Consider the following 24,989-nt stretch of genomic DNA (forward strand, 5'->3'; position numbering starts at 1 on the left):
GACGGCCCGGAGTGGAGCTCCGGGCCGCAGTAGGAGGCCGGGAGGCGCAGGGCCTTCGAAACTGGAGCCCGAGCGCACCAGGGGCCCAGGGGGTGTTCGGTAAGGGCTCTGAGAGCGCACACGCGCGCTTATCCGGGCTCCGCCTGGCTTTCCAGAAACGTAGGAGCACTGAAGGGAGCTGTGCTGGGAGAGGGCGCGCGCACACACACACACACACACTTGTTGAAGGGGCGTGCCGAGCTTCTCCATCAAACACACCCGGCAAAATTAGTGTTGGGGTCATCTTGGAACAGTAGGAACTGGAAGACTCCTGGATCCGCAGAAGCCAGGATTATTCAAAGAAATGGAGGCGGCCAGGGCAGTGGGCAGCGAGTGCGCAGATGAGCAAGGAACCTTCATCTCCAAAAAGCCACCATTAACGCCTTGAAGGTGGCGAGTCCGCGGCCCAGTCCTTCCCTGCGCGCCCAGCAGCCTCGGGCGTCGCCGTCACAATACCTACCGCTACAGCCGCCCCGAAGGGCACACGGCTGCAGTAGCAGCAGCCTGACAAGTGTGATAAAATGATCTTCCTTAACTAAACTCGTAAAGCACTGGGCAATAAAACTCAATCTTCTGTAAAATCCAATTAAGTCATTATCTGACTGATTGTATCTTTAATTGAAAACAGAAGTGACAGTAAATTTCTGTGATATATCAGGATCAATCGATACCGCTATACGATTCAGCCCCAAGAAGTGATTTATAATGTCAAACCTATATAGGTAACTCCACATTATTCTCTCTAAAACCACTGGTGGATGAAATTAAGAGTAAGTGCATTTAATAAAAAACAAGATGGTCAGGTTATTGATTACAACAGATGGGGGTGAAATCAAATAGATGTTTTCAAAGCACAGAGCGAAGAAAATACAAGTAATTTCTTTTTTCCTGTTTAATACCGCTCATCAAATATACACACAAGAAAATTCAGGCATCAATAACATTTTTATTTCAGGTACAGCTGCAACTACACAGAACAATGAATTTTTTTAGACTAGTTTCATTTCAGGATGGCTTCTGTTACATATGGAGTACACCACTAGCAATTTTTAACAAAAAATGAACTCAGAAATCTATAGTAACTTTTAAAGATGTACTTATCTTCAAATCAGATTACAACCTAAGGTTACAAAATAATCTAGATTGCATCCATTTTTTTAATAGTAGAATGTGCATCATAAACTCTTATATTATTCTAGAAACAACACTCAGGAACTCTGCATTACTATAGGGTTACTTTAAATTGTGTTGTTTTCAAACTACCCTTTAGAAAAGGTAGCAATTCTTAAAGTCATTAATTTTTTCTTCTGACTATTTCAGTCACGTTTTGGATTTGAGGGGATGGGGTCAGGGCTAGGCTTTTCTAACAGCAACACAAACACACACACTATTTCTATTTAACCTTCTGCAGATTTCTAAAATAATCACTAACTCTATTCTTTTCTTCTCACCAGTCAGGAACTTGGCTAAATTTATAGTTTAGCACTTTTATTAAAATACTAAAATTCAAAAACATAACTAAGGCACCTAAGATTTCATTTTAAAACTGAAAGTAATTGACACATTTAGATGCAAATGTACTGCTTTACTTGAGTGAATTGTTGTATTTCTTGAAAACTACATGTAAACCAGTGTCATAAAAAAATGAGGGACACTACTATTTAATATTTAACTCCGTGAGCAAAGCACTTAATTGTTGCAGACGGTAGACACAGATACTAAACTATTCCAAATGTGTTCTAGCCTCTGGGCTAAGCTCTAAGGAGTATAAACCAAACATCTTCTCAACAGTTAAGTCGGCGTGAGTCAAGGCAAAATGTTAACAACAAACCCTGTGTATAAACGGAATAAACCTGCCACTCCAGGTGAATGGCCAAAGGCATCGGGGTGCCCGATTATTCGTCGTCCTCGATGACAGGAGTGACCGCAAAGCTGCTGGGCTCCGAGGCAGACTCACATTCGAGCACTCCCTTTGAGCTCTCGTTACTAACAGGAGAGCTGCTGGAGAGGGAAACCAAGCCAGCATCTTGATTGCCGGGTGGCGAAAATACTGGGAAGTAGGGAGAGACAGAGGGAGAAGAGTGCGTTAAAAGTGGCTAGTCTTTCTACATTCACTGTGCAATTAGGTTCCAACAAAGAAAAAGGCGCTCTGCAATTTCTATTCGGAGTTGAAAGTGTTTTCATAGACACTCATTAAAAATCCCCAGTGCTTCTTTAGAATAAAAAATAGTATTTCTGCACAGTATTATCTATTTAATTGAAGAGGCAAGTTAAGTAGCAGAGTTTCAATTTTATGTTCATTAAAAACAAAAAACAGTCTCCCCCCTCTTTGGGGATACTATTTCCACCCTTCACTGAGCCCCTCCCCTTTATGTAAACGATGGTAATAGAACTGAGTCTTGTCAAATGATCCATCTGACAAATTACCCCAAGCAAGACCCCACCCGTGTATTTCCACCATTCGACAGGTAACCCTAGTTTCTCAGTAGCTAGCAAGTGAAAGCGACAGCTTATCAACTTTCCTGTCAGTTCTCTTGGATAGAGGGAAACAAACACTTGGGGGAAGGTCAGCATACATAACTTTTAAAAAGTAAAAAGCAGTAAATGGGAAGGAAACTTAAAAAAAACCAAAAATTAAAAGAAACTGAATTATACAACACTAAAACAGAAGTCAGGTAAAGGTTTTAACAGCAAACCTATAAACATAAAACTCCACTAGGAATCTGACATTAAATATGAAGGATGCAAAAGTAATAATGTGTTGAACAATTTTTGCAACCTTACAAGCCACAGTAGATACAAAATTTAAGCAAAAGGGTCTCTGACCTTCTTAACCTTAGCTGAGTTTAGATCCACCCCCAGAACTCCCTTCCTGCCTAGTGTGAATGTAATTAAGGGGAAGCTGCAGTGGTAATTTCTCTCCTCATTAACTTCCTGATTGGTTTCAGCCTCAGGATTCCGCAGGGCAGTAGTTTGTCACCAATTCCAAATGGCCAATCGTTAATACTAATGTTTGTGTAACTAACTGCCAGCATCTGCCACGGCTTCTTGTACAACAATAATGGTGAAAGGGTACATTAGTGCTCCTGTGTTAATTCAGCTTGTGTTCATCAATAGGGAAATCTATGATGTAATTAGCAAAATGCATTGGGAGCTGAGTGCTGAAGTCATTTGTAGAGAACTAAATCATAGTAGAAGCTGTACTGGGTCCTGATGTGTTTGCCATCAATACTTATTATGTTTGGAATTTAATAAGGTATATTACCATGCTGAAAAGAGACCTTTTTACAAGAGAACACTATTTACGCTTGTTATGGGTTCCGAGGTTTGCTGCAGCTAGTGGAACCACACAGAAATAAAAGAACAGAGCTGGGATTTAAGAAGCGGATCTTTAACCACTCCACTGGACCAAATTATCTGAGAAAGCCCGGTTCTTCTAATGTGACATAATGGACAGACAGACAGTCAGACAGATGGATAGTTTGGGACAGCTACCTCAATATCCAGTTAGGAAAGGAATGTTCTGAAAACTTAGTAAGTTAATCAATTTGAAAAACAGTGTAGGTGATTTCCTGACAAGCAATTTACTTTTGATATTGGTAGTATTTGTTTAGATTTAGTAAGTTAAACAAAAAGAGTACTAATTTGAACCTAGGAAACCTGAAGCTTTCATTTTCTCACTGTTCATTAAGGCTTCTTACTAAATTTGAATTGTTATATGGATTTAAATTTCCCTGCAAATCTAAGATAATTTGTGAATTGTGTTACATGCCCAGGGATGTTGTATCTAAACAGACAGCAGACTTTGCTCTGACATCTTGTGACTATACAAGGATCTGGAGAGCCAACTAAGGGCCAACCAGAGTCTGTGAGTTAATCTGCCCAACCCCATCCCCATCTCAAGCCAGTGACAGAAGGTCCTCTGTACAGAAGAGATGGAGAAGGGAGTGAACATTTACTGACTACTTCTTGTATGTCACCTACTTTAATGAGTATGTAAATTTAACCCTCAAACCATTCACTGAGAGAATTATTCTCCCGTTTTACAAAGGAGGTCCGGTGGAAGCTGCCAAGGGCAGTGCAACATTGGTCAGCCCCACCTCCTGGCTTGTTCTCACCCCTGCACCATCCCCACCCTTGGGTGTCACATTTAGTCACTGGCCACTGAACCATCCTAATCTCTGTGTTAGTTTGAGGACGTAAAATAACTGACCCTTGTCAACTTAATGCAGAGGATATAAAGGAATAGGCAAGCATTCTCCAGACATGTTCTGAGCTTCTGCCTACAGTTAACAGCTGACCTAGGGATGCTCCCACCCCAGCCACAAACACCCCGACTCCCCCATTTGGCCCGACTTGTGACTGAAAAAGGAAGGGGCGGGAATTCTGCAAAAGAAAGGATTTGGGGAGAGCCCCCTTTTGCTCGCACTTGCCTTGTGGATACTTTCTTGGAAAATATTCCTCTGACCTGAGGGTGTGAAGATGTGCAGAGTGTGTCACCTGCATAGACTAGGGAGGCTCCAAGCATACTTAATGCATGACCGCACTCCAGAGAAGATCCAAAGAAATGAACTCAACCTGTTTTGCAAAATACCTGTATTTTTTAAAGCTTTTCTCCACTCAAAATTTAAATCCATGTTCATTTTACTTTTGTTAAAGGCTTAGCATTGTCTCTGAATGTTGAAGTTAGGGACAGTATCTGTTTAACTCATTTTGTGTAGCACCTCATAAAAGTAGTTCCAAGTGCATCAAAGATTTAGTAAGTGTTTATCTTAGTGACTAATGTCCAAAATTTATTTTACTATCATCCTTAAAAATGAAGGTACCCTCTTCATTTAAATGCAGCTTCATTAAACTTTACTGGGGGGAAGAATAACAACCGATCATTTAAAATCATTTTATACCAATTAAAAATTAAAAAGCCAAAGTTCTCTTTTTTTGTGTGTTGATTCTAATGAGCCCTGCAGAAGGCTAATTTCAACTCAAAAGGTTCCTCTTCATTATTTTGTAAAAATGCTAATGCCTACTGTCCACGGGACTGTGGGGAAAGATACGCTGTTGGTAGCACTAGAAATTGGTTCAATCTTTCTGGACAGCAGCCTAGTGACATGTAATAAGAACCGTAAAACTGTTCATACCCTCTGACCTGGTAATTCCACTCTGGGGAATAAACCCAAAGAAAGAAAGAATAATTGGCCGGGCGATGCTCAACACACCACTATTTGCATGAGCGAAGACGTGAGTGCTTTGCTGCGGCGCTGGGGGGGTGGGGTGTGGGGACGGGGGGGTGGGCAGGAAGCTTTCACAGGCAACAGACAATTCAGGATTATGCTACCCTGTAATCATCACTAGGCTCCCAGCATTTACAGAAATGGAAGAAATGACTTCTGGAGACCGAAGTAGAGATTTAAAAGTAAGAAAGTGGAAAAAAAAAGGAAAAAGTGCCCATCTGATCTTTTTTCTTGTTACAATGAAAGGTGGGTAAACCTCCGAGGCTGACCCTGGTTTGAACCAGCAAACCCTGTATCTGTTTTCTCTCTACTAGCCTATTTGTCTACAGCAGCTAAATGGTCTTTCTTTTATTATTATTTTAAAACAAACAAAAAAACCATACACATAATCACTCTTACCAATGCTGAGGGGGGAAAAAAAAGATGATTTCAGTGATGCCATCTAAGCACCAATATTCTTTTTGGAAAATATTACAGACTGCCCCCCCCCCACCAAAACCCACCTCTCTAAAAAACAAAATAAAACCCAATCTAACTGCTAAATCTTTTGACACTGCAAAGACCCCTGACTTTTAACTTGAATGATCTGTTGGGAGTCGGTGGACCGGAACGAACAATTCTCTTCCAGTGATGTGAGAAACAGGATATTCGTGCTTGAGAAAAAATTGTTCTTCCTCTATATGTTAAATACTATTAAGCTCCCACTAAGAAACCATTTTAAAAATAAAAAATGCAAGTGGCATTCTTCAACTGTTAGCAACTCTTCACCTAGACACTGACAGGTCTCTTTGGTTTCCTCGAGTTTGCAAGCCTAAGAGTCTGATGAAAAGCTGATGAAAATGTCTTAAACAATGAATTCTTCCGCTTCATGATAACCTTAGTGTTTGGAAATAAAATCATGTCCAATCAATACCACTTAGCAGATATTTGATGTTTCACAATAGGACTCTTTTCCAGAGTAGAACTGCTGCCCTTCTCACTAACATTTAAAATAACTAGGATTATCTTAGCTGTCCAGAGCTTGGCAGGTTCAGCTTGTACTTTCAAACAGCATTAATTCTTGGCACTCAGAAGAAGGGATAAAAGGTAAAGATATGAATGGAGATCTTTATTCCACCTGATCTATCAAGGATTAGCTCATTCTTTTCCAGTCCATGCCTGCACGCTAGTGAAGAGGAAGGCTAAGCTGTAACTGATGTAATTAGAAACCACAAGCTGAGAATAAAATAGCCCTTTATTAATCACCCCCATTTACTATAAATGTACCAAAAATATAATAATCTTTGAAACAATTAAATGTGTTTTTTTCCACCTGTGTGCAATCAAAGAGTAGTGGCTAGAGAGGGAGTCTGGTTAGGATTACGCTTTCCCTGAAAACATTATCTTAATTGTCAGTCTAAAATCTAACACCAGTTTTGAGAGGGGCCAGCTCTGCCCTGTGCATACTGTAGGGAGAAGTGGCCAAGCCGTCATAAAGGAGAGCTCCTGTGGATACAATGAGGCGCATGATTGGTGCTTCCTCCTCGATCCTGCTGCCACAGCCTTGGCAAGCTCTAGGAAAAGCCATCTTACAAACAAGGTGACCTGATAACAGAAAGCACATATTTAACCACTATCAACACTGCCTCATTCTCTCTAAATTTCATGTGTAACACGGATACAACACAAGATAACACTAGAACTTCTTAATTCTCAAAACAAACAGCAGCCTATCAAGCTTCCTTTGGCAGCCCCTGGGAGAGAGTGTGAGGACCGGGGCTCACAGGCTGGCCCTGCTGGAACTGCAGACTGGCTACCCTACTGCTCAAGGAACGAGGGGATAACGCACCCCACCTACCACCTTACCACCTACAGAGTTCAACGGATACACGAAGGGAAGAATGCTTTCTTGCCTGTAAAGTAGCACACAAAGAGGGAAAAGAGAAGGGACCCCGTTCAGCCTTCCACCTCACCTGGGATGCAGGTCCCAGGCATTATCTTGGGTCCAGGCCTTCCTCCTCTTCCCCCCACTCCCACCCTCCATGACAGATTCTTCTGGACCACGGCAGGGCAGCTGCTGGGATCCCACACTCCCTGTTTATTCCATGGGGGGCGGGGGCGGGTCACCAAAACTACTCGAGCCTCAAAGCAAGCACGTGAATAAGTGATGTGTCTGAGACAGCGGCCCTACCCTGGCGGGGGCTCACACCCTGAGCACGTCTTCAATCCTCACCTCCCCAGAACCCCCCGTGTCCCCTGGCAGTGGTGATGCTGTGGGCTGCTCCCTCACGCCCAAAGTGGCACCGTGAGTCGTGGAGCCTCTTCTCACTGATAGGTCTCCTGCACTCCTTCTGAAGTGAGCAAGTGCGTGTGTGACGGGTAATTCACTATGACTGGCTCAGCTGACGTGTCTCATCCATGAAGGCAGCACTGGGTGATACCCACAATCCAAAGATTCACAGATCCTCTAATTCACTGTGTTTTAACCAAAATATACTCAGTATCAAAACCTAAACATAGTGTGGCCTTTTCTTCGCTTTCATGACAACCTTCTGAGATAAATCCTCACGCTGACTAATTCTGCTCTATTTTCCCCATCACTGAAATAACCACAACACCGACTTTGAAGAAATCCCCTCAACTACCTGGGCAATGAACTTAAACACCAGTTTCCTCATCCGTAAAATGAGGCTAACAACAGGTCCCTGTGATAATCACTGAGTACACAGTAGTTTCCTTACTTCCTTTGTCTTCAATTTCAGTGTCTTCACGTTAGAAGATCCTTGCTTTTGAAGGTGCCAGAATCCAATCAGTATTTAGTACAAAATCTATTCCCTCCAGGCCACACATAATGTGCCTTGAGAGAGCCAGGAACCAGGGATACACACTTTACTTCACTTGGGGCCTACGTGACAGCCAGAGTGTCAAATCCAGGAGGCAAACGACCTGGTCCTCATTTGGACAACAGGTCCCTCATTACATAAGCTCTGCCTTTTTCATTGTTTGAGAAGGGGTGTCCAATCAAAATGAAGCAGCAGAGTACCTCTGGACATACCAGACCAAAAATAGTGTTGTTATCCAATGATCAAGCCAACCATTCCTTCAGGCAGCAGTATTTGAAAGCGGGAAGAATCTTCCTTTTGAGCCTAAGTTTGTCCTAAAAGTTGAAAACTCTGGGAAGTACTAGGTACAGGCTTCAATGTCCCCAAAGAAGTAGGGGTCTCATTGTTCCTAATCTACAACTATTGGGTACCTGGAGCCCTGATGGGATGAGGCTTGCTGGGGTACCAGAAGCTGACCTTCAGTCACAAGGCAACAAAGCAGGGCTAGGGTGAGGTGTGTGGGTTTTGCCAGAAGACCATCTCTTACTATCCGAAGACCCTGGGCAAGTGCCTTACCCTCTCCATGCCTCCGTCTCCTCATCTGTACAGTGGGGACACAGTACAGCACTTAGGCTGGTTCTACACAAAGCTTTGGGGCCCCATTAAGCCCGATGCATCTGAGAAGCCCACATTACCATTGTACACAGCTGTACCATTTGGTCACCCACATGTGTGTCCCACAGACGCAGCACCTCAGCACTGGATGTGGTCCGAATTGAGCTCTATTCCTAGCATCACTCCCCTCGGCTGCCCCCACCTATACCCATCCTGCCCTGCTTAGTCTTTCTTGAGTGCTTGTCATCTCTGGTCCAGCTTCTCCTCTCTGAAGAGGCAGACCCTTTTCCCACCACATACGTGTACTGACAAGGGCAGGAAGGCTGAGGGGGTCCTGCTCCCGGGCCCAGCTCTGCTCATTCTGGAGGGTCTGTTAGGCTGGGCTGAGCCCAGTTCCCAACAGTGGCCACCTGAGAACAAGTGTGGAAAGACCATGAGCTCTGCCGTCAGACGTGGCACCTCAGTAAACACCTCTGAGCATCAATTTCTTTCACTGTAAAAGGAGGTAATAATGATGTATTTCATAAAGTTGCTCAGAGGATAGAAGAGATGATAAATGACAAAATCATTTGTAAACATAAAGACTCCTTTCTCCTGGCGTGAGTCTGTACACTTCCCTAAGGAAGGAGTGTGATTCAGTCTCTGTCCTCCACTGCCTAAGACAGGACCAAGAAATTAGTAAGACTTTTATGAAACACTGGTTGGGAAAGAAAAAAAAAAAAGAATTAGTGTCAACACAGCTCAAACTTCCCTGAATGTTTTCAGACAAGTTTCAATTTCAATGTTCAGAGAAAGGTGACTTTTACTTTAGTCATCCTTCTTTACACACCAGAAGGCTAAAAGTAAAGATGAATTCCAAACTGAAACCCAAGCCTGTTACATTGTGTTCTCCTGGGACTTCAGGTACACATGACATTACCTGAGGCTGGGCCAAAGGGGAAGGGACTTGGCTGAACCAGGAGCAGGGGCAGAGCAAGGGGAACCTCCTCGAGAAAGGAACAGAAAGTCTATTAGATAAAACACTAACACCTGGTAAACTGAAATTCAGCCAAGAACATCTACTGTACACTACCTAGCACAGTGCAGTGCACCCAGCAGGTGCTTAATAATGGATGGGGGAGTGAGAAAGACCATGGAATGTGGTCTTCACAAGACATGCTGCCACCACAAACCAGGGCTAATCCACACACTGGCAAAGAGAGTCTCAAGTCTAAAACCAGTTTTGAGGATTTTAAAGTGCAAAGGCTTTGTCTAATTTTGTCTGTATTTACTGGAAGGACTCTGGGCACCGACACAAGGAGAAAAGCCGCATCAAACACACCCTGAGGCGTGATCTCAGCCAAAGAGCCTGGCTCTGGACGAGCCCGCAGGACCCCGTTCCTTGGGGACTCTGCAACGCAAACCACATATGGTACCACGACTGGGTGGTCACAGGTGCAACTGCATTTGAAAACAGAGTTTAAATAGGTACGTGATCACCTCAGAAACCAAGGCAGACCAGGCTAACAAGAGGCTCCACAAGTCACCTCTGGAAGAGAGTTCCCATTTGATTCTGGGAAAGCTGTTTTCTCAGATACAAAAGGAATCAAACCCGCAAAGCAGGCCGCGGCATTCGCCAGCCTAGAAACTAGGTTGGCTCTGTCCAGGTATTTTGCAACAAGAGACATTTTTAAAGTAGCTTTGCTGAGAGTTTCCTTCACACTGAGAAGAAAGAATCACAGATGCTTCAACCTTAAAGTGTAATGCATGATGAAAATCTCCACCTTCATGGGACTCTTGTTAAGACTAAGAAAAAAGATTAAAGTTTTGGAGTCAACACCACTGCCAGGAGAGCCAGGCGTGAGGAGAGGGAATGCAGCTGCTTTCTCACCTGGGGCCCGAAATGAGCTCGGTTTCTGGCTAATCCACCAGCTTGCAGTCAGCCTTTCACTGTGGAATTACATCATCTCTGATAAAACATGCTGTTTAACAAAATATGTAAGATGTGCAGCTTCAGCTGTATGGCTTTGAGGAACTCTTTCATGGAAGCAACCTAAGTGTCCATCGACAGATGAATGGATAAAGAAGATGTGGCACATATATACAATGGAATATTACTCAGCCATAAAAAGAAACGAAATTGAGTTATTGGTAGTGATGTGGATGGACCTAGAGTCTGTCATACAGAGTGAAGTAAGTCAGAAAGAGAAAAACAAATACCGTATGCTAACACATATATATGGAATCTAAGGGAAAAAAAAAAGGTCGTGAAGAACCTAGTGGCAAGACGGGAATAAAGACACAGACCTACTAGAGAATGGACTTGAGGACACGGGGAGGGGGAAGGGTAAGCTGGGACAAAGTGAGAGAGTGCCATGGACATATATACACTACCAAATGTAAAATAGATAGCTAGTGGGAAGCAGCCGCATAGCACAGGGAGATCTGCTCAGTGCTTTGTGACCACCTAGAGGGGTGGGAGAGTGAGGGTGGGAGGGAAGGAGACGCAACAGGGAAGAGATATGGGGACATATGTATATGTATAGCTGATTCACTTTGTTATAAAGCAGAAACTAACACACCATGGTAAAGCAATTATACTCCAATAAAGATGTTAAAAAATATATTCAGATACTTTGCAATGAAATGAATAAAAGAGAAAGTTCACAAGCCATTTCACAAGTAGAACTTGTGTAAAAGTTGCAGCTTATAATTTGAAAAGAAATATTGTGCCCCAAATGATATGCTAGTAGCAGGGTAGAAGATTGTGTCCAGTAAATTATTTTATCTCTACTGTCAGGAGATGATGCCTTCTTCAAAAAAAACAAATGCAAAACTCCATCAGTATTGGCTATTAATACTATGCCAACTTTTCCTTCTTTCTTTCTAACTAGGGTTACAGGAAATTTAAAATGAGTAATTATTAGTATTTTTCTCTAGTACAGAAGAAGGAAGCAAACACCAGGACACATTTAAATAACATATACCAGATGAAATCAATCAGGATAGAAAATTCCAGGCATTTCCAGACAGGAGAATACATGCTTACTCAGTCACACAGGTTGTTTTACCTCCTAATTACAACACAGCCATCATGGGTAGATAAGATAGTTCAGATTACAGGCTCAAGAATACGCTCTTTTGGAACGGTCCATGTTAAGGGTGAAGAGAAACAAGAAAGTAGCACAAACTATGTTTTTCCTAAAGAGTATTTACACACTTTGCATAAGACCCCAAATGCTAAAAAAACAAATCATATGTCTTTCTTAAAACATTTTTCTATTTGTTTAAAATGTCTTCTGTTCAACTAGATCCCAAGAAAGGACTTCAACGCTAAAGAGGTTTAATCTGTGGGTGATATAAGGCATTCAGGGAATGTGATTGTGCCCTCCCCTCTCCAGGGGTTTATGATATTTTTTAATTGTTTCAGGAGAGAAGACCTCACGGTCTTGACAAGTATTTTAGTTTGCTTTCAAGAAAAGATTTTCCTTTTTCCCCCCAACTACATCCTGTCTGAAACTAAACTTAACTGTAGCCTTTTTTTAGGGACTTCTCAGAACAACCCATGTTCTCTTTGGGCGAGAAGCTTCTGGGCAAGACCTGCTGTTGCTGGTCAACCAAGCTCAGCTCTGAACTTCATGAAGGAAACCAACGCTGGCAGGTATTTATCAAAATATAAGACAACTTTCATTTAATTCTTCCTCCCAATGGTCAGAAAAATTGGTCTCCTTTCAGGATTTTGTTTTCTGTTTAAGAAAAATTTTTTTATTGTGGTAAAATACACATAACATAAAATTTACCATTTTAACCACTTTGAAGTGTACAGCTCAGCAGGATTAAATATATTCACGATGTTGTGCAACTGTAACTACCCAACCATCTCCGGAACTTCGTCACCTTTCCAAACTGAAACTCTGCACCTATTAAACAATAACTCCCTACTCCCTCTGCCTGGCCCCTGGTAACCACCCTTTTACTTTCTGGTTCTATGAAACTGACTACTCTAGGTACCTCATATAAGTGGAACCATACAGTATTTGTCTTTCTGTGACTGGTTTATTACACTTAGCATAATGTCTCCAAGGTTCATCCATGTTGCAGCATGTGGCAAAATTTCATTCCTTCTTCAGGCTGAATAACATTTCAAGTACAGCCCACATTTTGTTTACTCAGGCATTTATCAGTGGACATATGGATTGTGTCTGCCTTTTGGCTCTTGTGGATAATGCTGGTTATGAACACTGGTGTTCAAATATCTGTTCAAGTCCCTCTTTTCACTTTTTTTTGTGTATATCCAGAAGTGGAATTGCTGGATCATATGTTAATTCTATTTTTAAGTTTTTGAGGAACCTCCATACAGTTCTCCACAGCAGGGGCACCATTTTACATTCCCACCAGCAATGTACAAGTGTTCCGAGTCTCCACATCCTCAGCAACACTTGTTATTTTCTGGGGTTTTTGTTTGTTTGTTTTTTAATAATAGCCATCCTAAGGAGTGTGAAGTGTGGGATTTTGTCTTTTGATCCTTTTACACTAATCCTTTCCTGCACTGCATCCTCTCTTCCTGAACCCTGACCTACCACCCAGTCTCTGTTTCATCATCACCAAACTTAACTGAAGAACTGGCCCACTGCCCACTACTCACTGGGTTATGCCTGGCAAACTGGTAGCTGTTTCACTCCCAGAAAAGCTTTCTCAAGGTCACCCATAGCCTGCTGGTCCCCAAAGCCAATGACCTGTTGCAGTCTTTCCCTCTTTGCTCAGGAGCACTGACACCTAACATGCCCTCTCCCCTTCATCCCCCTCAGCTGCCCTCCAGGCTTTCTGCCCTCCTGGACCATCCTTCCCCAACACCAACCCTAGACACAGACTCTCCAAACTACTCCACTTGGTCCTCTCACCCACATAAGCTTTAAACATCACCTCCTTGCAAATGACTTCACAATTCCTATCTCTTGCCCTGATTTCTCACTGAGAACCACTTCTGTATATTAAATATTGGCTGAACATCTCCACCTGGATGAGTTTCCTGCAATGTAACCTCATCTGTTTAGAACTGAACCCACCATCTTCTCCCCTCTTGGGTCCTGAACATGCCCACATCACCTGCAGCTCAGGCTCTCTCAGACCCACCCCCCAACCTAAGCCACTGCTCTGTCCCGCTCTCTTGAAATGCACAGAGCCCTCCTGCATCTCCCTCCCTTCCAGTTACCCTCATCTGCTAGCATCTGGTTGCCCTGTCCAGTCTTTTCTACTTCATCTTAATTTATCCAGTATGGCCAGTTAGTTATTCTTCCAGAAGCATGTCTCTAACAAGATGTTTCTTTCTAAATAAACACCTATGGAGACTTCTGAAGAGCTGAGAGTACAAAAATAGATCTCTGTGACAATGAACCTGAACCCTCAAGAAAGGTTCAGCATCCTGAAGGCGAGAAAGAAGAGAATCCATTTTGTAAATGTCTCTGTCATCAGAGACAGGGAGGTAGAGAACTTTGGCAATCACAGGAGAAATTATGAGTTGTTTGGAAAATTCATTTATGCAAAAGAGATCATTGTTCAGTGATGGCAAGTTAATGTGACCTCATGAATCTATCCTTAAACCGAGTCCTTGGACGGATGTAACTTCACTCTGGACACTAACAGAAATACCAGAAGGACAGAAGCTGGAAGACTGAACGGTATACAGACACTTTTTTCTCCATAACAAAATAAGCTTATGAAACTGCGACCTTAAAAAAAAATAGGTAATATGGTGTCGTTGGACAGATTTTGCATAGATTGCTTTCATTACTGTTGACTGGTTGATGACTGACTGACTGACTGAAGATGTGACAACACAATAAATAAGGTTGATTCTACAGACGGACATAGAACTCTGGCCCCAACAATGAGCCAATCCACATTCTTCTCAAGCACACCTGAAACATTAATACCAAATGACCATGTACTGATCTACAAAGCCAAGTCTCCACAAATTTCAAAGATGTGTATCTTTCAAACCTTTGAAGTCTTGGAGATTTAAGTCTGTAGTCTATCAGAGTAACTACTAAGAAAAAACCTTTCAGCTTTAAAAAAATGATAAAGAAGAATATAAATTTCACTGACTCTGACTAAGCAACAGGCCAGCATTTGGCCACAACATAATTGATTGCACCCTTAATGCTACTGTTGAAAGTAGTTAAGTGCCCAGGCACTGATTCCAACCCACACACTCCTCCTCGATCCCACATTCCAAGTAGATCAGGTATTTTCACACTTGGTTCATCTTCAGTGAAGACTGTAATTAAATCTTTAATTTGAAATCAAGAGCGAAAGTCCGGCACTCGCAGCATTATTGGCTGCCCTCAAAGCTTAGAGCGAAGAGCAATCAAGTACCAAACGGCGACCTCTGCTCCTTCAAGCTCAAGTAATCTGCTCATTCCACAAGGTACCAGCTCATCTCAAAACCGACAAATTTACATGTGGAAATGCTTTCCACAGTTATCTGCAAGCTTCCTGGGGATCAGAAACATTATTTAAATTACATAAACTGTCAAGTTGATGTGCTGCCTGGCCTTTTGATTACACCATAATTTTTAAAGCGTACATTTCAGAACATGCTTTATTTCATATTCAAGGTGTTGGAAGAGACCTCTTAGGGAGCTGAGTACCCAGGAACACAATGACTTCTGCTGGTCCTGTTTATGTCTTAACACTCTTCTTAAGCATTAAAGAAGGCAGTGTGGTGCTCATTGGTTACTTAATTCATGGAATATGTCTTGAGCATCTGCTCTGTGCCCAGCACTATTGTAGATGAAGAGAATACAGCCATAAATAAAACAAGTCTCTGTTCTCATAAGGAAAAAACCAGGGACACCTGTAATCAGAGACACCTGGGAGCAGATGCTTACTGGTGATGTGACTGTGGGCAATAACTGAACACTATGAACCTCAATTCTGGACATTCGTTAATGGAAAACAATAACGTTAAGGGCTGTAGTCATTAAAACTAAAATATACTCAGTCAACACTATTCCTTCCTCTGCTTTTCCCTTTCCATAATAAGGGAGCAGTAAGTACTTCACAGGTACACCAGGCACACCAGGCACCATCTGAAGCAAAATCAGGAGGAAGGTGAATTGTTTCTCAGTTACCCTTTTACCTGACTCTGTGCGCCTCCCTCACCTCTGTGCACTTCTTTTCTGTTCTTAGGTATCCGGTGCTCCCTGATCCTCTCCCCTGGTCTCCTCTCTGCCAAATGACACCTTACCCCTCCCCCTAACCCCTCCAGACACAGTTCTATTCTCTCAGTTTACTGCTTACTCTCTCAAGAGTTTACTCTTGATGAAAGGCATCCGGTTAAACTACTTCACTCAAGAGGTGAACTCAGGCTTTGGGCTCTAACCTCCTGTTGGTATCCTCATTTCAAAGCGGTGGCTTCTAGACATTGCAGAGATGTCACCTTTTGAGGCAGAGCAAATTTCTAAAGTGTTGCCTATACCACTCAGTATACAGAAGGCACTGCTATTAAGTGGGTGGATCCTAGAATTATACTTTTACTATGTCAGGTTTCCATAATTCATGGAAAAGACGCATCCTTGCTGAGTAAGGTTCTGGTCCCAGCCTGGTCTGCATCCCCACCCTAGAATGGTGTCACAGCCTTTCAAAGCATCTACCAGGACGAGAATCTCAAGCTGATAATCAGCTTCCCCTCCACTTGCTTTCCAGGAGCTTAATTAGAATGTAGTCCTGTGGCTAACCAGAAAAACGACTGGTATTTAAAGAACTGACATTACAAGACAGTTATTTTCGGCTGACAGTAAGTCTCATGTTTTCTAGTGCTTCAGTGAGGCTCCAGGATTGTATGTGTCAGAGCAGAGAATAAAATGAACTTCTAATTATTTCCGTTAGGAAATATTGCTATTTGTAACACTGAACCAGATAAAATTGTGAGAAAAAGAAAAGACACAGACATTAGCATTAGCTAATGAATGCGGTTGGTAGTTAAGGGGGAAATTTTTTTATAGTGCTAAACCAAGGTCATCCATTTATTTAAAAAGTCCTTAGAACCTTTGGTGAAAAAACAAACTATCAGATATCACAGGTTTTCATTTGCTTTAATAAACATGTATTGTTTTCATAGTAATAAAAAAGTGATATAAAAGACAGACAGCAAGGATAAAAGGAAATCAAAGAAAACAGGCCACCGCTGGGAGCACTGCTCTCTGCTCCTGCGCTGTAGGAGTGAACCGCTTTCTTTATTGAGTGCGGGCGGGCAGACCCTAGGGCAATGAAACAGGACTCCTTAGGAAGGATGGACTACGGCCCCAGCAGGAGCTGGTAAGTGCTGACTTAGGTAAGCAGGCCTGTGAAATGAGGTTCAGCCCACATTATTTATTAGCATAATTATTAATAATCATCGCTATCATTCACTGAGCCCCTATCATGTTCCAGGCATTGCACTTATCACCTCCACAGAAACCCTTTGGGGAGGTGGGCATTAATATCCTCATTTGACAGATTTAAAAAATTGAGGCTCAGAGAGGGTGATTAACATCCAAGGTCACACAAGTGCTGAGAGTCAGAGCCAGATTCTGTACTCAGGACTTGAACCTGGGACTGTCCACCACAAGGCCGCGGTACATTACGATGGGTTTGCCGGTTTGATTTCTCACGCAGCCTACTCTGCTGACACGACCCAGGGAGCCCTCTGCCATAAGCCCTCCTCTTCTTCACATTCACAGAGTTGCTGCCCAAGCTCCCCTCCAGAAAGCCATGATTTTGCTGAAAAAGACAGCTTTGAAGCCCAAGCATCACCTGAGCTGCAGGTTTGCCTTTTGAAAATGAATCCAGGAAAGCAGCTACCCAGGGGGTCCCAACTCCCACATCTTTTCAATCTACTTTCCAAGCAAAACAGATTTCAGGGACCCAACGTGTAATTCGGTGGAGTGAAGGGCTGGGGAAAGGTATCCATTTGCTGCCTATCAGGTGTTTCAGAAAGTAAAGTAGGAGACACTTGGGAGAACCCTGCAGCCTCTTCAAAGGCGACCCCCTGTTGCAGAGCCTTCTGAGCCCCGAAACAGCAGAGCACAGAGGAGGGATGGTCTCTCCTGGGCCAGCAGGGAGGCTGCCAGGGGCCGTGGGGGGATGCTGACTTCTACCAAGACCCCCAGGCCTCTGGTAGGAGAGTCGGAAACAGAACCATAGGATCTGGGAATTTGAGAGCAACCAGACACCAAGATATCAGAAAGAGTGATATCAAAAAAAGGGGTCTTAGGGACTTCCCTGGTGGTCCAGTGGCTAAGACTCCATGCTCCCAAGGCAGGGGGCCCAGGTTCGGTCCCTGGTCAGGGAACCAGATCCCGCATGCTGCAACTAAAGATCCCACATGCCGCAACTAAAAGATCCCAACGCCGCAATGAAGATCCCGTGTGCTGCAACTAAGACCCGACGTGGCCAAATAAATAAATAAATAAACGTTTTTTTAAAAAGGGGGTCTTATTTTTCCCAAGTTACATTGGCCTGAGGAGAGGAGAAGAAAGGGGCACAGAAGACCCCTACTAATATAAAAGTGTTGCTTTTCCCTTCATCTGATTTAAGATAATGATGACGAGTTCAGCGAAGTGCACACCTGGAGGAAGGACAGCAGGGTGTAGGTGGGCTCCAGGGTGGACCCGTCCCATAGGCCTCACGTTCACTGAGCACAAAGGGGCACAAGAGGGCCGAATTCTGGGCCGATCCATACAGGGGAGTTTTCAGAGTAGGTAAGTAATTACCCAATTCCACCTCCTATGACCTTCCATGAAGGCAGGATAGAGACAGTGAAAAATGAACCAGTCACCCCAGCAAGCTCCAGCACCTCCCGGTCAGCAGTATCAAGGGCTCCTGATACATCTAACAGAAACGCCACAGGGCCTGACCGGGGCCACCAGCGGGAAAACCTATCCATCAGCAAAGCTAACACAGTCCAGTTCAGGCTCAAATCTAAAACCAGAGCGTCGGGATGGTTAGAGGTACAGTAATACACTCCTGGATTCTACGGAATTTGTAAGACTATACTGTTCCTTGGGCGAGTCATGTTTGGGGCCTCAGTTTCCACATCTATAAAGTGAGGGGGTTGAGCTCAGTGGCTTCAAACTGCTCTCTCAGAACTAAAATTCTTTGTGTGGACGACTTCTGAAATCTCCATTTCTTTTAAGCTCTAAAGGCTTAAGTGCCTACTTAAAGTCAGAATTAATCAAGTACAAAACAGAACTAATTCAGCACCAAGTGATTACTCCTGAAGATATGGAGACCTTTCTTCCCTAGTGGAGACATTAACATTTTCTCTGTCAATAATGTACTAAGCTTTTCCCAGTCACTGGGATTTGGCCACTGAACAGGATGTTCACCTCCTCCGTCTCTGTGCTGATACAGAAGAGGAGCTTCCGGTGACATGTGACAGCCTCTGCCTCACAATCAATCGCTGACTTTGTTGGGAGACTTGGTTGAAATCTGATTAGCTAACTTTTCACGATGAATTTCCTAACACTATAATTTATTTGATATCTCGATCGGCTCAGTCGATGAATCCAGTCCTTAGAAGAGTGTCAATCACTGCTTTTTTGTGTGAATCTGAACTATTGCCCAATATGACCTCGCAGACCTGGACACACGCCTATTACAGAGAGAGGACAGATCTTCAACATATCTTACAAAGGAGACAGCACATTTCTAGCCCCAGTGGAAATATAACTGTCCCCCACGCTATGTCAACAAGAAAGCAGGCAGAATTGCCTTCTCCTGTTTTTTGGTCTGTTTTCTCCCAGACTAGATCCTCTAGTAAGGAGAACTCAGCTACAGGAGATGAAAACTGCGAGTCTTTACAAGCACCTCTGCTTGTGCATATGAGCTGGTGTTTTTATAGGGAGACTGATTGGGATTCAGCACAAGTTGGCTGTTAGGGAGGATGGACTACCCTGGAGGAGCTTGTCTTGCAACCTGTGTGACCTGCTCTTGTACTCAGTTTGTGGGGAGAGGAGGGAGCAGTGGTGGACGAAACGGTCCAGCCACTAGGCATCTCAGGCACTGTCCAGATACTGGCTGAGGGTACCTCCCTTACTGCAAGGCCTCTCAAGAGGTACTCTGGCTTCCTGATGGAAATAAGACCCACTGGACTCCACTGTCCACCCACCAGATAGACAACAATGTATATATTCAAATATCACACTAGCAGAGGTTTGGGAGAAAGTGGTACTTTCATGCACTGCTGCCAGGAATGTAAACCAGTGCAGCCAGTCCTGGGGGTAATTTGGCAGTATTTAACACAATCTAAAATGCAGGCTTCTTTGAAATGTCCCTTCCTAGCATCTCCCCAGAAAAACACCGGCACCTGTGTACAAGGAGACTGCAGCATTTAAAACAACATGATTGTCAATAAAGAAGGAAATTAACCAATGAACTATGATCCTTCCAAACTTTGAAATAGTACGTGCCAGGTGAATAAAGTAGATCTACATGCAGCAACATGAAAGGTCTTTAAGACCAACTGTTGATTGAAAAAAGTAGATTTGAACAACAATCTGTTCACTATGATGACCCCAATTAGGTTAAAAGGCCAAGCAAACTATGTATTTCTACAAACACATATCCTCATAGCAAAAAGTCTGAAATGACATATATTAAGAGTTTAGCTCTTGATGTAATTGTTAAAATAAGTGAGATAAGGGAAGAGTAGTCCACAGCACAGCTCACACACCAAGATTACAACTGGTGGAAGAATATGCATGTGTATTCAAAAAATAAACCTTGTCAGGAATTACAGAGAAAATGAAAACACCAATGTTCTATCCAGTTAAGAAAAAAAAAAAGTTATTTTAACTGTACATTCAGAATCATGTTCTTAAAAACCAGTTTTCTGAAGTTATTTTTGACTGCTCTCTTTTAAATCTCTGACTTAAAGAGTACTTTTTAGATGAACAAAGTACAAAAGACAGCTGTATAGCAAGTTTCATCTTGATGGAAGTATGAAATGGCTGACTGCAAACTAGAATGAAAGAAAAAACACACATTAACTACAGTAGTTATATTGTTCATATAAACTAAACTGTTTTGATTTTTGAAAATTCTACTTTGCAAAAGATCTAACTCACTGATAAAATGTGCAGTGGGTATCATTATTATTCCCAATTTGTTTTAATACAGCAGGTCTTTATCTATCAGAGGACAATTCCTTAGGTTAAGTTAGTCATTTTCGGGTGTGTACATTAGGCCACTAGTTTACTAAATTATCTTGTTAATAAGTAGTCATACACCTTCCAAAGCAAACAACTGACAACTAGAATAAAAATATACTATAATGTCTGTGTTTGAAACATTATAAAATAGCAACGTTTTATGACACATAGCATGTTATTATAAGTGTGTGATATTATAAGGGTCACAAATATGGTATTTGGAATAAAGCCAAATTTAAAGCACTTCAGTAACAACCAAGGTGCTTGAAGCAGACTTGGTTCCATGTATACAGAAGAGGTGGTTACTTATAAAAGAGTGATTTGAGAATCAGGGGAAAAGAGATCCTGTCCCTAAAATATGCCTGCCACCCAAGGACCAAAATATCTGAAATTCCACCATTAAAGATTCATTTCGTCAGAATAAAAACTGATGTCCTTTTAAAATTCAAATACTGAGGAGGACTAAGACATAAAATCAATATTATTTTACCATGTTATTTATCAAATTGCTTTTTCTCAAAAGAGGGACGGGCAAGAGGGGAGTAGGCTACAGAAGTAAGAAAAAGTCCACGTGTATATGTGTACTTACTGCGAGGATACTGGAGGAGAAATGACAAAAGTGCAACACTACTGATCATTCCCTTTCACTCCTGGAATTGGTCCTGCCTGGAACACTTTCAACCGTAACCTTTCTAAGAATTTTGGCAGGCTCAAAACCAATCCGGAACATTCAATTAAGAAGACCATGGAATTAGTGAAAAACCGATACAAGTTACTACAATTTATTAAGCCCTAACCGTGTGCCATATGCAGTGCTATGCCCATTATATACATTACTTAATTCACACTAAAAAGAAACTTCATGAAATGCATACTATCACCTCCAACTTACAGATGGAAAAACTAAGGTTTAGAGAGAGGAAGACACCTGCCCAAGGTCATGTGGCACTAAGTGACAACCCAGGTTTGGGAGACACCAAACTCAATGCTCTGAGCCATTATGCAAATATACAAAGGAAAATGAAATAATTTGAACACGAATCAGTGCTTAGGCCCCAAAGCAAACCACCTTCTCTCATACCTTTAAATTCACCTTTTCTTTAAATAGATATATTTCAGTTAAGAAAGGTAAAGACAGCTTCTTTCTCATGGTGATTTTTCTGCCTTTCTTAACCAAAATAAATCTTCTCTAGAATGGGGAACTTCATCAGTAAATTGGAATCTGCTGGAAAATCTTCAACACATTATTTTTAACTAATCCTCCCAGGCCCTCTTTTCCCCTGGTGGATGTTTCAGATGAAAAGGAAGTCCATTTGGAAATGGACCATATAATATCCCACTCTCCCAATGAATTTCAGACTTTAAGGAAATAAAAATAACTCATAGTACCCCAAATCCAGGGTATAAGTGGTAGGTGGCTATGTGTGTTATGTTCATGGAAAACAGAGTTGGGGAAACAACACTGTCACGGGTGAGTTCAAATGATATTCCTATAAATAGACTGTAAAAGATGCCTCTTGTGCCCAAGGAACATCCCACTGGCATCCTCCGTGTAAGTTTCAACTCACCTCCCTGTGGCAGCACCTTGTACAGAGTGGACCGTGGGCCACTTACTTCCTGCCCCCAGGCTTCTCTGATGCTACAGACACTATGCTCCTTCAAGCACACGTGCAAATCAGAAGTGAGGGGGCTTAATGCCTCAGCCAATGGCAGTGGGAGCCTGTGGATAAATGCCTCTCCTGCTGTAGTATCCTCAGGTAGAGGACTCTGAGAGGCTCTCTAGGAGGTCCCCAAAAGGTCCCAGATCTAACACCTGTTGCTGCCCGCCATGACTCCTGTAACACAACTTGATGTTGGATTTTCCTCCTGCCCTCACTCTTCCTACTTGGAATTACCATTCAATACACTACAGCACACAAGTCCATCCTGTCTTGAGTTCTGCTTCTAAGCAGACCCCAAGCTAATACATGGACATCCTTTATACCTCAAGAAGAAGCATAATATGGGGGGTGGGAGGAAGTGATAGATCTCAGTGTGAATCTCAGTTCTGCCATTTACTTACTACACTGGGGGAGTAACTTCTTTAAGCCAGTTGGCTCTACTACCACAAATATCCACTTTTTTCAGTGGGTATTGAAAGAAATATGTAGAAATAAAGAATTTCAAAAATCTCTTTAAGAACAGATTAAGTTATGCCAATCAATATCTATACATGAACAAACAAACTCATATGATGGTGATATGAAATGACCAATAAAACAAACCAACCTTTGGGAAAATCTAACGATGAACACAGAAAATAAGCAAACAGAGAAAAGCATTAAACATGAGAAAGTGGATGTAACCACAGGTATAGTGTTCCAACCACAGGTACAGCAATTTTATATCATTGTTTGAAAATAAAAGTGAAATGTATAGTTCTCTCCAGAGAAAGAAAACTGCCAAAATTAAGTGAGGAAAAGAGTTCATTAGATATCAATAGATTACCATAAAAGAAAGAGTTAATCAAGACATTCCCCATTTTGCAAAGGACCCAGGCCCAGATGGTTTTATGAGTAATTTCATTCAAACACAAAGATATGATTATTCCTATGTCATTTAAACTTCTTCAGAGAATAAAGATGAACAACAACAAAAAAAGATGAACAACTTGTTTCATCCTATGAGCTTATAACCATGAGACAAAAAACATGATAAAGATACCACAAAATAGGAAAAAAGGCCAAACTCACTTATGAGTATAACTACAAAAGTCCTAAATAAATACAGGTAAACTGAATCCTGCAATGTATTAAAAAGATAACGCCTCATGACCAAGTAAGATGTATTCCAGGGATATAAGGATGGTTCGACATTAGGAAATCCATTAATGTGACTTACTACATTAAAAAGAGAAAACCACATGGTTATTTTGATAGATGCCAAAAGAGGCATTTGACAGAAATGTAATAACCGTTCTTGTAGGTATTAATGTATATCAGCATAACATACACTGGGGAGGGAAGGAATACAAAATGTGTAATATCTTTATGAAAGAAATTATAAAACTTTACTATGAAACTTCTGGTTTTAATATATTTCTATCTTATTTGATTTTTCCCCAATGAGCTTATACTGTTTTTTGTAAAAATAATAACAATAACCCTGTATGAAGCACTGAACTAGGAGTTACACAGAGCATAATGCAAAGCCCTCTTCAGGCAGTTGTGGTGTCTGCTGAGTGACAATAAAGAAAAAAATAAAGGTCAAAGAATGAATGAGGAGAAAGAATATGCAACCGAAAATAGAAGTAACTATTCTCAGTATTTGTGGAGAAGATTCAAATTTCAAAATAGCAGGACCAGGGAAAAATCACCCTGTCATTCATTCTGGAAAACATGGTGATAGAAGAGTTTAGAGCTGGCTGATTTAAGAAGAGGACTTGATGAATGAGGGACATTGTGGGGACCAGGCAGGGAGTTAAGATTATTTCTGGAATATTGTTCCACTTGGGAGTAAGCTCAAGAGAATGGGCAGACAGTTAAAAAGAGGTCCTCAGTGGCCTGGTGAGTGGTCCCTGGAGCAGAGAGGGCAGGGCACCAGGGTCACTTTAGAAAGGAAGACGCTGAACTATCCAGGTCACACAGAAGATGGGCAGGGGTGAGGTCAGGATCCAGGCATCATGTAAACAAAGAGGATTCTTTGGGGAAAAGATCCATAAGGGATGAACGGGGTGTCACTGGTACCTTGGAGGTAGCCCTAGAATGCTGTGGGTGAGGCAATGGTGAGTGAAGGGGTGGGCGGGTTAGAAGGGCACCCTGGGGTTGGCAACGCTGCCACCCCACCACCTCCTAGACCAGTGATTGCCTTCAACCCTAGAGAAACCTCAGGTGGCTGCATGGCACTGTAAATGTCATTACTGCCACTGAATCCTACACTTAGAAGTGGTTAAAATGGCAAGTTTTGTATGTGTTAAGCATAAAGAAAAAGTATAATAAAAATAAAAGATTATTAGTGCGTCACTGAGACATCATTAAGGTGCCCTGACAAGCCCCGTGGGAAAGTAAGTGGAAGAAGACAATGGCCCAACCAAGGGAAAAAAAAAAGAAAATCATGAGATATTTCTTCCAACTAGCACTAAATGTGAAACA

At 42.2% G+C, this 24,989-nt stretch overlaps 1 protein-coding gene across 2 annotated transcripts in view; it reads right to left on the bottom strand.

Moving 5' to 3' along the window:
* Positions 1 to 965: 965 nt before the first annotated feature.
* DMRT1 (doublesex and mab-3 related transcription factor 1) overlaps positions 966 to 24,989 on the bottom strand; it is a 105,059-nt gene continuing 81,035 nt past the window's right edge. Inside the window, exon 5 of one of the 2 annotated variants that reach the window (XM_036855760.1) lies at positions 966 to 2,089. In XM_036855760.1, the coding sequence (XP_036711655.1) occupies positions 1,935 to 2,089 (155 nt within the window). In that variant the 3' untranslated portion in view covers positions 966 to 1,934. The remainder of the gene's footprint in view (positions 2,090 to 24,989) is intronic. The other variant, XM_036855761.1, reaches the window with a different exon arrangement.

The sequence above is a fragment of the Balaenoptera musculus genome, chromosome 6 (genome assembly GCF_009873245.2).
Source record: "Balaenoptera musculus isolate JJ_BM4_2016_0621 chromosome 6, mBalMus1.pri.v3, whole genome shotgun sequence".
NCBI classification, from domain to species: domain Eukaryota; kingdom Metazoa; phylum Chordata; class Mammalia; order Artiodactyla; family Balaenopteridae; genus Balaenoptera; species Balaenoptera musculus.